Source organism: Ursus americanus, chromosome 1 (genome assembly GCF_024610735.1).
Source record: "Ursus americanus isolate L20-20 chromosome 1, mUrsAme1.1.p, whole genome shotgun sequence".
Taxonomy (NCBI): Eukaryota; Metazoa; Chordata; class Mammalia; order Carnivora; family Ursidae; genus Ursus; species Ursus americanus.
In genome coordinates this window covers 8303758-8315846 of record NC_142127.1, presented here as the reverse complement: position 1 = coordinate 8315846, position 12089 = coordinate 8303758, and the positions used below count along the sequence as shown (strand labels likewise).

Here is a 12089-nt window from a genome sequence, read left to right as displayed (position 1 = left end):
TTCTGCACCTGGGTTTTTATGCGTACACTTCAGCATTGAAGCATTTCTCCCCCGCATCCCGCTCCGCATAAAACAAATACGTAAGATTCGAGCTCCGTTCGCTCGCACCCTCTCCGAGCCCGCCCCGCCCCCTCAGGTCCACGTGCCGCGAGGGACCCTCCTCCCCGCCTCGCGGGCTGTTTCCGGCGATGCCAGTCCGAAAAGTCCCCAGGTGGACGACCCGCCCACTCCTTTCCGCCCCGCCCCCTGGGTACGCGGCACATCAGGCAGCACGGCGGACAGCCCGGTACCCGGCGCGCCGCGGACCTCGGAGGACCCCCGCGACGTCCGTAGCGTAGGGCCCGGTGGACGCGGCGGCGGTGGCTGGTGTTGCGACTGACGGCGCTGGTGGTCTCTGTAACGCTTTTCTGCGGCCACACTCGCCGCACTGGCTGATTGTTGTGCAGCCGGCGCCATGTCTGTGAGCGAGATCTTCGTGGAGCTGCAGGGCTTTTTGGCTGCCGAGCAGGACATCCGAGAGGCGAGCCCCCTCTCTTCCCCTCCCCTTTCCTTGCTTGCTGGGCCACATCGCTCGGCCCTCCTTGTTGCTCTGTCTCGAGCGGTGGGGAAGCCTCCGGGGGTGGGTTGCTACCCCACTTGTTTCAGCTTAGGGCATGTTCCTCCCCCACCTGAGATTCTGCTACCTTGTCTTGATTCTCTGTGTTCGAGTCTTGGCTCCTCAGTATCGCCAACCTGGTTTGAGTGTCATTCTTCCTCCTTGTCGGCGCTTGTGTCTGTCGAAAGCTCAGTTAGCGCTTGGGACTCTAGACAACACGCATCTCACGTGTTTGTTGTTGTTGGCTTAAAAGCACATGTGGCCTCTTCTCTTTAAAGCTCCTATGGGTTCTTATTCCACATAGAATAATAATTCAGACTCTACTGTGGCCCACAGGTGTCTCCTCCCCTTACCCCATCTCATTTTGCGCTATCTTCCGTTGTGTATTATGTTCAGTTTACTTCCCTTTCGTTTCTCTAGTTCGCAGATAGTTTGTCTCAGGACTTCTACATGTGCTGTCCGCTTTTCCTGGAATTCGCATCTTTCCTTTCTTTTCCTAATTATCTTGTATTCATATCTTTGATCTCACAGTCCGTATGATCCTTTCTCTGTCGTGTTTTTTGTAGCGCATTCACATTAAAAAAATTTGTGCGATCCGTATTTTTTAAACGCCTCCCTCCCGCCATTATGCTCTAGACTGTGAGATGCAAAGGACTGTCTAGTTGGGTACCCAGTATTTACACAATGCTTCGCACATAAGTATGCTCAGTGAACATTTGTAAGATGATTGAATAATACCCAGTCTTTGTATTGCATTGCGTTCTTTTTACAAATTACATTGAGATACTTTATCTCTTTTAATATTTATAGTGTTTCAGTGGGATATTTGGGTTGGGTGGCGATTATCTTTTGAAGGCTCCATGAGGAATCTCAGCCTTTTTTAGTAACCACCTGAAGCTCTCAGAGAGGAAAGAAGTGGCAAAGTCAGGATTCAAACCTGGATATTTTCTGCACCGGTTCATCCTTGTAAAGACTGTCAGAGTTTTGAATGTGTGTGAAGGTGTCATAGATATTTAATCTATGCTATCAGGTATATTTGCTTTGAGGTTCTGATAATAATTATGTTGAGTTTATCTATTACTTTGATTTTTAATCTCTCTAGGAAATCCGAAAAGTTGTACAGAGTTTAGAACAAACAGCTCGAGAGATCTTAACTCTACTGCAAGGGGTCCATCAGGGTGCTGGTTTTCAGGACAGTAAGTTCTTTTGATTTTGAAGGATTTTTTAAATCCAATTTATCAGTCATTTAAGAGAGTTATTTAAAGAGTTAATTTAAAGAGTTAATTTCCATTTAGAAAATATTTCACATCTTTGTCATTTTATTAAGAACAATGTCCCTCATGTTCTGTGGTGAGTAAAAATTGGAGAAGTAGGTGAGTTGAGCATTTTATATGTTTACAGAATTCTGTGGGTTATGGTTGATCTTCCACTTTCATGTAGTAACGTGATAATATAATTATAATGTGGTAGTTGTAATTGTTTTGTAGCTCTGTTGTGTATCTAACTTTTATTCGGCTCTCTTGCTTTTAAACCCAATCTTTCATTCATTGAATGTGGTTTAATATGCATTTGTAGATAAGAAATGGCCAGTGTAAAATGTTCCTAATGTGTTTACAGTCAGCCTCTTGAATGGAGATCAGATATAAGTTTAAACATGGAACCTTCATTGTAAGATGTAGCCAGCATGACTGAAAGAGTTGAAATATATTTTCAGTCAGAGAGTGATATATTGTAATGTACAAGTGTCAGAGGCAAGTCATTTTTCTCAGTGATATGGAGTTGGTCAGTCAGATTGAGAATACTTGATAAAGCTTCTTTTTGACCAAATATGGGAGCTATGGTCAATTTTAGGTGTCTTTTAAGGACTGACTAGGAATAACAGCTGGTACATGGCCCTTTAGGGATGACATTATTTAGGACAGCTTACTGACTTGTCCGCTAAAGTATTCCCTTTCAGCAAATTTTTGTCTATTTTTCAGTGTTAGTAAATCAGTAGGAAACTAGAAATGAAATTTTGAGAGCCAGGTTGAAAAGTAGAGATGCATACCCTGCATTTGGTCATAAGATTTTTTTTTTAAAGTTGATTTATTTCCAGATAGACTGCATAGATTATTAAGGAAGAGCTGTATTTGAAATTTGATAAATCTTTCATTATTATTATGTTTATCTTTTTGTGATCAGTTCCAAAGAGGTGTTTGAAAGCTCGAGAACATTTTGGTACAGTAAAAACACATCTAACATCTTTGAAGACCAAGTTCCCTGCTGAACAGTATTACAGGTTTGTAAGAAAAATAGCATTATTTTATGATGTTAAGTAAAAGTAAAGGCAGGAAGAAATTGTATGTACTGAATGATTGCTTGGAACTAGGTAAAAACTTCTCCATGTAAAAGAATCAATGAAAAAGAGTCAAACTATTAATAGTGGTGGTATTTTAATGGTGACAAATTTGGTGATTTTATTTTTTTCCTCCCTCTTGAGAATTTTCCTAAGAAACATGTATCATTTATGCAATGAAAAAGGAATGAAAATGAAAAGATTTGTTGTATGAAGATCAAGTAAAGAATATATTTAAGTTACTGTGAAATTGGGTGAACTGTATCTATGCTGTTAAAGTTGTGGGATTAGATGGCAGTGTATAAATGGATTGTTACCTCAGAGTTTGAATTTTACTGCCAAGTACATATTTAGTTAATATTTTATGCTGTGTCTTGTTGAATCTATAGCACCATTAATTTTAAGAGTCACCATTATTTTATGTACCACTAGGGAAGAAAATTTGCCCATCATAATTGTGAAATTTATAGATTTAAAATGCATGCTAATTTCACAGATGTTAAACTGGAAAAAGCTGCATTTGGGTATTGATGAAATATGGTGAAGAAGAACCTAAAACCTTGTGTTTGTTTTCCTAGTGAAAAACATGTTTCCTAATGTAAAAGATGTTCCGTTAAGACACATGTCAGCAAAAAACAACATGTGTGTGGGAAGCGGATAATGTAACTTTACAGGATAATTTAAGGCAGGGGTTGGCAAGCTACCTGTGCCCTGCTGCCTCTGGAAGCTAAGAACTGCTTATATTTTAAAGGGTTGTTAAAAACAAACCAAAGAAACCCCCCCCCCAAAAAAAACCAAACCCTAAACCAGATAAGAATATGTGATGGAGATTGGATGTGGTTCACAAAGCCTATAATATTACTGTCTGACCCTTTACAGGAAAAGTTTGCTGACGCCTGCTGTAGGGTAATAACGGGTGTGTAGAGACGTTGCACAATAGAATTGACAGGATCTTGAGAGATCATGTAGTTTGGAGGTCACACAGAGGTTGACCTGTGGGTGATTTGGCCCTTAGGGGGTTTTGTTTGACTTGTATTGAAAATTATTTTTGAATTTGCCATATTTGAAATTCAGAAGCATAGCATTAATGTTTGGGGTTGTAAAATTTCCTGTTCTTTTTTTTGGGCTTCTAGCTCAGTTTAACTGCATTATCCTGAAAGTTTAAGTGTGTTGGTTTAGTGATTGCAGTTGGTAGTTATTTCTTATATGTGTGAATCAGGATTTTCTTGATACGCTGCACTCAAATCAGAATGTGAGAGTAAGTTAGGTGTTGAGGCTCATGTGCAGTTGCAGTTCTCATCAATCCGTACTGGCCAATTTTAATTTTTCTCAGAGCAGCATCATTGTTCTTACTGATTAAACTTCTGAAATACAGTTGTTCTTGTCATCCCTAATCTTAAATTGTAAATATTTTTATATTCATTAAAATTTTTATATTCATTCATGTTTCTAGTTTATTAAACTTCTCATAAGTAATTGTTATAAATTCGAACTTGTGAAACTTATACTGACTCCGTCTGATATATTTAAGTGTCATATTGTTCTTACACATTTTATATTTTGGGGTTTCACATAGATTTGGTTTGAAAAAGCGTTCTGTTTCTAAAATGTTTGACTGCGATTGTACTAAACTTATCTCTTTTAAGGCCCCTAATCCCTCAGCCTAAATGAGCTTCTATCCACGCAGATTTCACGAGCACTGGAGGTTTGTGTTGCAGCGTTTGGTCTTCTTGGCAGCATTTGTTGTGTACTTGGAATCAGAAACACTAGTGACTCGGGAAGCGGTTACAGAAATTCTTGGCAGTAAGTGTCTTCATTAGCGTTGGTCTGCAGAGTCAGGCATGGTAGCTTAATTTTTGGTTGGGGGGAGCTGTTGCTTGTACTTCCTATTTGTTAAATGAGAACTAAATGGGAAACTAATGACTTGGAAACAAAAAGTAAAAATATGTGGTGGCTTGTTTTTTGTTCTCGAGTGTTTCTTTTAGTTTGTAAAATTTGGTTTTTAAAAAATCTGGGGCACAGAAAGTTAAAAGTACAGTGAACACCTGTTTACACGCCTGCTTGTTACTATTTTGCTAGATCTTTCGGTCTTTTCACTTTGTGTGCATGTGTGTGTGTTTGTGTGCATGTGTGGACCATGTGAAAGCCACTTGCAGTAGCACGGCTTCTCCTTTAGATGCTGTGGCCTGCATTGTCCAAAAACAAAGATATTCTCTGATACAACTAGGTAATTTTCTTGTTGGTGTTACTTTTTGAGAGAAGAATGAAAGGAAAAATTGCAGGCTAAAGAGCTCAAAAATCCGCAATGAGGCCTAGTTGCCAAAAGTATGAACCCATTAAAAACACAATTGTAAAAGATTTTCTTTCTTTTCCTTTTGTCGAGAGAAATTATCTGTGTGCATATATATTTGTATATGTAGTATTTTATGTTTTTATGTTCAGGTTCCGTTCACATCATGACCTTATTTTTACTTTGGTATGTTTTTTTAGTTGAGCCAGATCGGGAGAAAGGATTTCATCTGGATGTAGAAGATTATCTCTCAGGAGTTCTCATTCTTGCCAGTGAATTGGTAAGAAGCTTAGTGATTTGCCATTTGCTTTTTTTTTTTTTTGGTGATTATTTTTAAGTAGGCTCCATGCCTGCCGTGGGGCTTGAGCTCACGACCCTAAGACCAGGAGTCACATGCTCCACCAACTGAGCCAGCCAGGAGCCTCTGCCGTTTGCTTTTTTGATCTTCCCACTTCACTGTCAGTTTTTAAAATGGGTACAAAACTTGAGGAAGTCTTTTCTAAGCCCCCTTTCGACCACCAATTCATCATTGTGCACTATGTGTGTTATGTTTTGCTAGTCATCAGAGAAAGGTCAGTTCAAACAGTGAGCTGGCTGTGCATACTTACCAATGTGTGATTTTTAAAAGATGGTAATACTTCTTCCTTTCGAAATATTGGCAAGATGTATATATTCCTAGTAACTGTGTTAATACATGTACTTGCTTTGGAGAATGATTTAACTGTATAGCTATATATTATTTTTACCTATATTCTCTTAATGTCTCTCTGGAGAAATTGTCCTATGAAGAGAATTCTAAAGAACAAAAGACTGCTATGAAGGTGTTTACTGTAGCCTTTGTTCATATTGATGAAAACATGTAGACAGAGAACTCCCAACAGAGAGAGAATGATTTCTTAAGACATGAAGTAACTTTGTAATATTAAAGAATTGTTAAAATGCACGAAACACAGTGTGAAAAAGTTGTGTGGCTTTGAGGGCTTTTAGTTGTGACTGGGAGGAAGATGTGCTAAAGAGTCCTGTTGTGACATATCCGCGTTTGCCTTCCCTCCTGTAGTCGAGGCTGTCTGTCAACAGTGTGACTGCTGGAGACTACTCCCGGCCCCTCCACATCTCCACCTTCATCAATGAGTTGGATTCCGGCTTCCGCCTTCTCAACCTGAAAAACGACTCCCTGAGGAAGCGCTATGACGGCTTGAAGTATGATGTGAAGAAAGTGGAGGAGGTGGTCTATGATCTCTCCATCCGGGGCTTCAATAAGGAGACGGCGGCGGCTTGTGCAGAGAAATAGGAGGCTCTCCTCGTGCCTGGCCCTGCTGACCTCAGTGGTTGCCGGTGAGGGTGAGCCCAGTGCCTCTCAAGGTAGTTAGGATTGCCCCGTTGCTAAACACCGCGCTTTATTTTCTTAACCAGTGTGTGGTGTAAGTGTCAAAATTGAAACACTTTTTTGGGGGTAAAAAAGATAGCCTTTACAAGGACAGATTTTCTTTGTTGTTTCAGTGAATTTGCTCTGTAATTCTGTGTATTTCAGTTCTGTCAAAAAGTGTAAATGTCAGTGTCTTGGTAAAGTCCTTTTCTTGCTTACCCTGATGCTGTTGATGTACTGATTGAGGAGTTTATTGTCTTGTGTTTCTTCCAAAAGTGATCCTTGGTGTTTTCTATATCCCAGTTAGCCATCCATACCCAGGTGTAGCCTGGGTACAGTATAAAATAGGTAAAATTAAAAAGGATGGTTGCCAAGCAAAGGACAACTTATTTTATATTTCCCTTCCTTATTTTAAGCCTCATGAGTAAATCAGATATTGAATTTTTTTGCAAGGGAGTTACAGCCCCAGGGTCTCTCTCACTGCCATCAAAATATAAAAGATGAAATTGCGAAGTCAAGTTCAATAGATTATTTTGGGATGTTTTTGTATTAGGGGATTGAGTAACATCTTATCATTTAGCTCTATTTACCAGGTGGAGAGTAGGGCTTAGTGTTTTACAACACCTCTGTTTTCTGATGTTGCCTTAACATTCTGCTCTTGCAGCAACGTAAAAATCGTTTTCACACACATCTTGAACTAACACTTCATATAATATATTTTTAAGCTATGAAACCTTTTTCCTGGCAGCCAGCTAGACCGTCTGGTCTGAGACTGTAAAACCACCCAGTCAAGTTAATTAGCAATACCCTGACTGGTATGTTTGGAGAGAAAAAGTGCTGTGCTTTGTCTGGAAAAAAGAGAAAACCTTGGTATAAAAAAGAAGATCCACTGATTTGGTAATGTTTTTTAGAGTAAGCAATTTTAGGTTGTTGGCAGCTATTCCAATAGTCAGGTTTTAGACTTACAGTTTTGGGCAAGTTACATAAACCTTGTTGGCACCCACCTCCCCCTCCTTGTTTTCAGGTCGTGCTAAGAATACTTGCCATGTAATTTTTGTGGTTGAATTGAAATTATTTAAAATGGTGACTTAACCCACAGTGTTTTGGAGCTCACTGAAAGGAAGGTGCTAGTGTTTCCAGAATAATAGGAAGTATTTAGAAGTATCATCCTCTTATGTCTGATACCAGTCTTTCTGTTTGAGCAGTAGAAGATTGGGCAATGCTGTCAGAGCCGTGATCAGGCCAAGCTAAGGACTGACCAAATTTTCCATCCTGAGGAAAGAAGTAGAAACAAAGCATAAATTGCTATACATTTTTGGATTTTAGAACAAATTTCTTGACCGCTGTTTCTGCAGGATAGTTTGTAGAAAGAAGAAAGGTGTTCAGGTCTTTGAAGTGCCTGGGGCGGTCATCTAAAATGTGCAGTAATAGCGCTGCCTGGGTTGAGCATAAAAGGCTTCTAACTACATGATCAGACATTTGCAGTAAGTTTGTAATAGTTTTATTCTCTGTGGAGAATAAATTCTAAAGGTGTTTTGAGGCTGAAGAAGACCAGGGATGATAAGCACATACTGCTGTGTAACAGTTAAAATTATCAAAAGACACCAACCATTCAGAGTTAAATTAAAAGTATTGTAATTGAACGTATTGAAAAGCCTCGGCTCTGGTTTTAGTACACCAGAATTGTTCTTTTCAATTTTAGAGAATTGAGGAGCTTAGAGAAAGTAGAGATGAATTAGTGGATGTTTTCTTTATAAATTTATTTATAAGAAGAGAACCCATAAATACTTCAGAACATTTGCCCTGTCTTAAACTTGAATAATAATATTGGTAATGCTTAAGAGAATTTAATAAAGAACGAAAGCTTCTTTGGCAGTGTTTCGAGTCCTTTACTTAAAGAAGTGGCTGAAGAGATGAGGTGATCTGCAGGATGCCACTGGCATAGTTCATAACATGTGCTGCGAAATCATGGCTTTCTTGGTTCTTGGTCTGGACTGGGCTGTATTCCTCAGGTCATTGTGTGCCTGACACCAAACCTGAAACAATTTGTTTTTTTAGTATTCACCGTAATAAACATTAAACAAATAAAAACACCCCTCTCCTCCAAACAAAAGCAACAAACATTTAAAGGGGGGGGGTGAAATTGACTGAACTGGTGGTTTGAATGAGCAGGGGGTGAGGGAGAGGAGAAAAGGGAGTGTAGCTTAAATGTCAGGTTTCTGGTCTGGAAGACTAAGTCGAGTCAGATGCTGTCAGCTCAAGTAGGGTGTGGAGGATGTGTTGGGCTCATGATGCTTGTAGAGCATGAGGTGGAGGTGGCCAGCAGGACGTTGGGTGTGAGGGGAGCCTAGCCAGCCTGGGATAGCTTTAGGTAGTGTTAGTGTGTATGTGGTAGATGGGTCAGGAGAGTGGGTGAGATCGTCCTGGAGAGCATGTAGAATGAGAACAGTAACGAGGTGAGGACAAAACCCTGATTCACAGCAGGGTCTAGTGAGTTAGGCAGAGGAAGAGACCATGAGGAAATGGAGAAGGGGTTACAGAGACTGACGGAGAGCAGTGAGAGTAGCTTGTCACAGAAGCCAGAGGAATAAAGAGGGGCTTAGAAGGCTTTTTAGAGGTAAGAGATTTAAAATGCATACTTTCGCAGTTTGAGAGCCTTGTGACTTCGTCAGGCGAGGCTAGATTATGCTTTGCTAGCAACCCCCAAAACTCCTGGGCACAGTACAGAGTTAATTTCTTATACTGTATCTCTTGTAAGTTAGCTGGGGGATCTGTTCCACGTTGTCCTCATGTAGCTGACAGAGGAGCCAGCCACTGGACCGTTGCTAGTTGCTGTGGGAGAGGGAATCAGTTGTGGAGGGTCGTACACAAACACATGTTCTGGTTTCCAAGTGACCTGTCACTTCCTCTCACAGTTCATTGATTAGAACTGGGTACTTTGCCCTGCTAAACACCAAGGGGGCTAGGAAGTGAAATCCCACCTTGAGGGATGGGAGTCGGCAGATGGAGGGTCAGACAAACTAAATGTTGAAAGTTGTGGGCAATGTGTAGTTCTTTTGGTTAAGTGAGTAGTAGTATTTCTGGTCACACATAAACTTCACTGGGCTTGGGAGGAAGAGTTGCTGTCCCAGGGCCTCTCTTAACCTGTTGGATGACAAGAGGGTGGAGCCATCTGTAGTTGTCCCCTCTGATGTGGAACGTTGTTTCCTGTTTGGAAGAGATTTCTCTAGTGTGTGCATTTGCATCGGTTCGTGTATGAGTGTTTTAAGCCAACATTCAGTGAGCTCTTGCATGTTCTAAGGGCTGGGCTAAACCTTTTATCCAGACCATCTGATTGCATCCCCGTGTAACTGTGAGGTAGCTGTCGCTGTTTTCCCATTGTAGACCGGATGCAGGCTTAAAGAGGGCAGTCCACTTGCCCTGAGTTCACAGTTATGAAGCGGAGGAGCTGTGATTCTAACACACTCCGCCTCTGCATCTGCATACACCGTTTCTTCAGTGATGCTTTTGGTGGCCTCGCTCTGTAGCCTGACTTGGCAGAACCCAAATCCACCAGTAGTGACGAACACAGTGTATGTGTAGCTTTGGGTTAGGGGCAGTTTGTGTTAAAAATTGGCATAAAAAATGAGTGGGAAACTAGGTCTGTGCCCTCAAGATGTTCAGGGTCTAGTTGCAGGGGAGAGGGTGGTGAGAAAGAGACAAAACAGGTAAGAGATTAAATAGTCACCCAGTATTTGAGTGCCTGCTATAATTTTTTGGAATTTTTAACAGCTTCATTGAAGTACATTTTACAAATAAAGTTGACTCAAATCAAGTGATTTAATTTATAAAGTGCAACAATCATCATCTATCAATTTTAGAATATTTTTTATCATCCAGAAAGATCCCAGCCCCAGGCTACCACTAATCTACTTTGTTTTCATAAATTTACCTTTTCAGGATATTTCATATAATGAAATCGTATAATATGTGGTCTTCTGTGTCTCACCTTTAGCATAATGTTTTTAAGGTTTATCCATGCCACAGCATGTGTTGGTCGTTTGTTCCTTATTCCTGAGTGGTATTCCTTTGTATGGGTATTCCACATTGAACCACTCACCAGATGAAGAAGGTTTAAGTTTCATAATGTTGCTTTGAGCGTTCTTGGGCGAGTCTGTGGTATGAGTGCGTTTTTCTTTTGCATAGATACCTAGGAGTCTGGTAAAAATGGTGATTTTATGTTTAGCTTTTGAGGAGACCATCAACCTGTTTTCCCTTCAGCAATCTGTGAGTTCCTTACTACGAGTTAAAATTCAAGTCAGTACTAGACAAGATGTTATACAACGTCACTGCTAAATGATTTGTGAACAGTTGCTATAGGAATTTAGGTATAGTCTGAACCGGTTCATGAAAGAGGTAGGATTTAGATAAGCGTGGAACTAAGAGGAGAGCATTTCTGGGGGGACAGAATTGAAACCAGAGCAGAAATGGTAGAGGTGTACCTTGGAAATATCGTGGATTCAGTTCCAGACCAGTGCAATAAAGCGGGTATTGCAGTAAAGCAAGTCAAATGAATTTTTTTCCAGTGCCTATAAAAATTACGTTTATGCTGTCCTATAGTCTGTTGTCTGCAATAGTATTATGTCTAAAAAATACATACCTTAATTAAAAAGTACTTTATTGCTAAAAATGCTATCCTCTGAGCTTTCAGTGGGTTCTGATCATTATCACAGATCACCATAACAAATATGAAAAAGTTTGAAATACTGTGAGAATTACCAAAACGTGACAGACAGGAAATGAGCAGATGCCATTGGGAAAATGGGGCCGACAGATTTGCTCGACATGGGGTTGCCACAAACCTTCAGTATCTGCGCAGTGCAGTGAGACGAGGTACGCCTGTGTTAACTGAACAGGGATGGGATGTCCCACACTTGATTGCAGGAGACAGTCTGGTGATGTCGTACTGTTAGGTTTAGAAAAGCCTGAATTGAGAGGTTAAGGAGTTTGGACTTTGAATGATAGGTGTTGGGGGGCTGTATGGTTTTTTCCTTTTTTTTTTTTTTTTTTTGAAGTGGGGAGGGAGCAACTTTGGAGTCGGACAGCCGCAGTTTGGAATCCTGGCTGTCATGTTAACCAATAAAAAAGACCAAAGGCAGGGAGACCTGTGAGGAGGCGCTTGTTGTCTCTGAGGTTGTAAAGGTCAGCTTGGGTGGCTGGTGGTGGGCCTGACCGGATGCAGGTACAGTACGTAGAGGAAGAAGGAGTCAACTTGGAGTCGGGGGTGGGGGCGGGGGAATGCCGTGGACTGAACTGTATGTGTCGCTTCACATTCATACAATGAGGCCTAATCCTCAGTTGGATGGTGTTGGACGTGGGGCCTGTGGGAGTGATTGGGTCACGAGGGTGGAGCCCTCATGAATGGGATCAGTGCTTGGAAAGGGACTCAGAGCTTCCTCATGCCTCCACCACAGGAGGACAGAACCAGGAGACATGGTCTGTGAGCCAGGAAGTGGGCCCTCAG

General features: G+C 41.0%; 1 protein-coding gene across 2 annotated transcripts; it reads left to right on the top strand.

The window, feature by feature from the left end:
* Positions 1-318: 318 nt before the first annotated feature.
* On the top strand, positions 319-6658 carry TSN (translin). Of its 2 annotated transcripts, XM_045804149.2 has the most exons (6): positions 323-520; positions 1698-1791; positions 2777-2873; positions 4618-4733; positions 5421-5500; positions 6278-6658. In XM_045804149.2, exons 1-6 carry the CDS (start codon positions 455-457, stop codon positions 6509-6511), a joined length of 687 nt encoding a protein of 228 aa, XP_045660105.1. In that variant the 5' UTR covers positions 323-454; the 3' UTR covers positions 6512-6658. The 2 variants fall into 2 exon arrangements, with proteins under 2 accessions (XP_045660106.1, XP_045660105.1); XM_045804150.2 differs by lacking the exon at positions 5421-5500 and having other exon boundaries at positions 319-520; positions 6278-6487.
* Positions 6659-12089: the final 5431 nt, after the last annotated feature.

Bases quoted from the DNA above. Each gene is read 5' to 3' on its own strand.
- TSN (XM_045804149.2), top strand. From the start codon at position 455: ATGTCTGTGAGCGAGATCTTCGTGGAGCTGCAGGGCTTTTTGGCTGCC. The intron at 2,874-4,617 runs GTTTGTAAGAAA...CTATCCACGCAG, and splicing joins CCTGCTGAACAGTATTACAG to ATTTCACGAGCACTGGAGGT. The intron at 4,734-5,420 runs GTAAGTGTCTTC...ATGTTTTTTTAG, and splicing joins GGTTACAGAAATTCTTGGCA to TTGAGCCAGATCGGGAGAAA.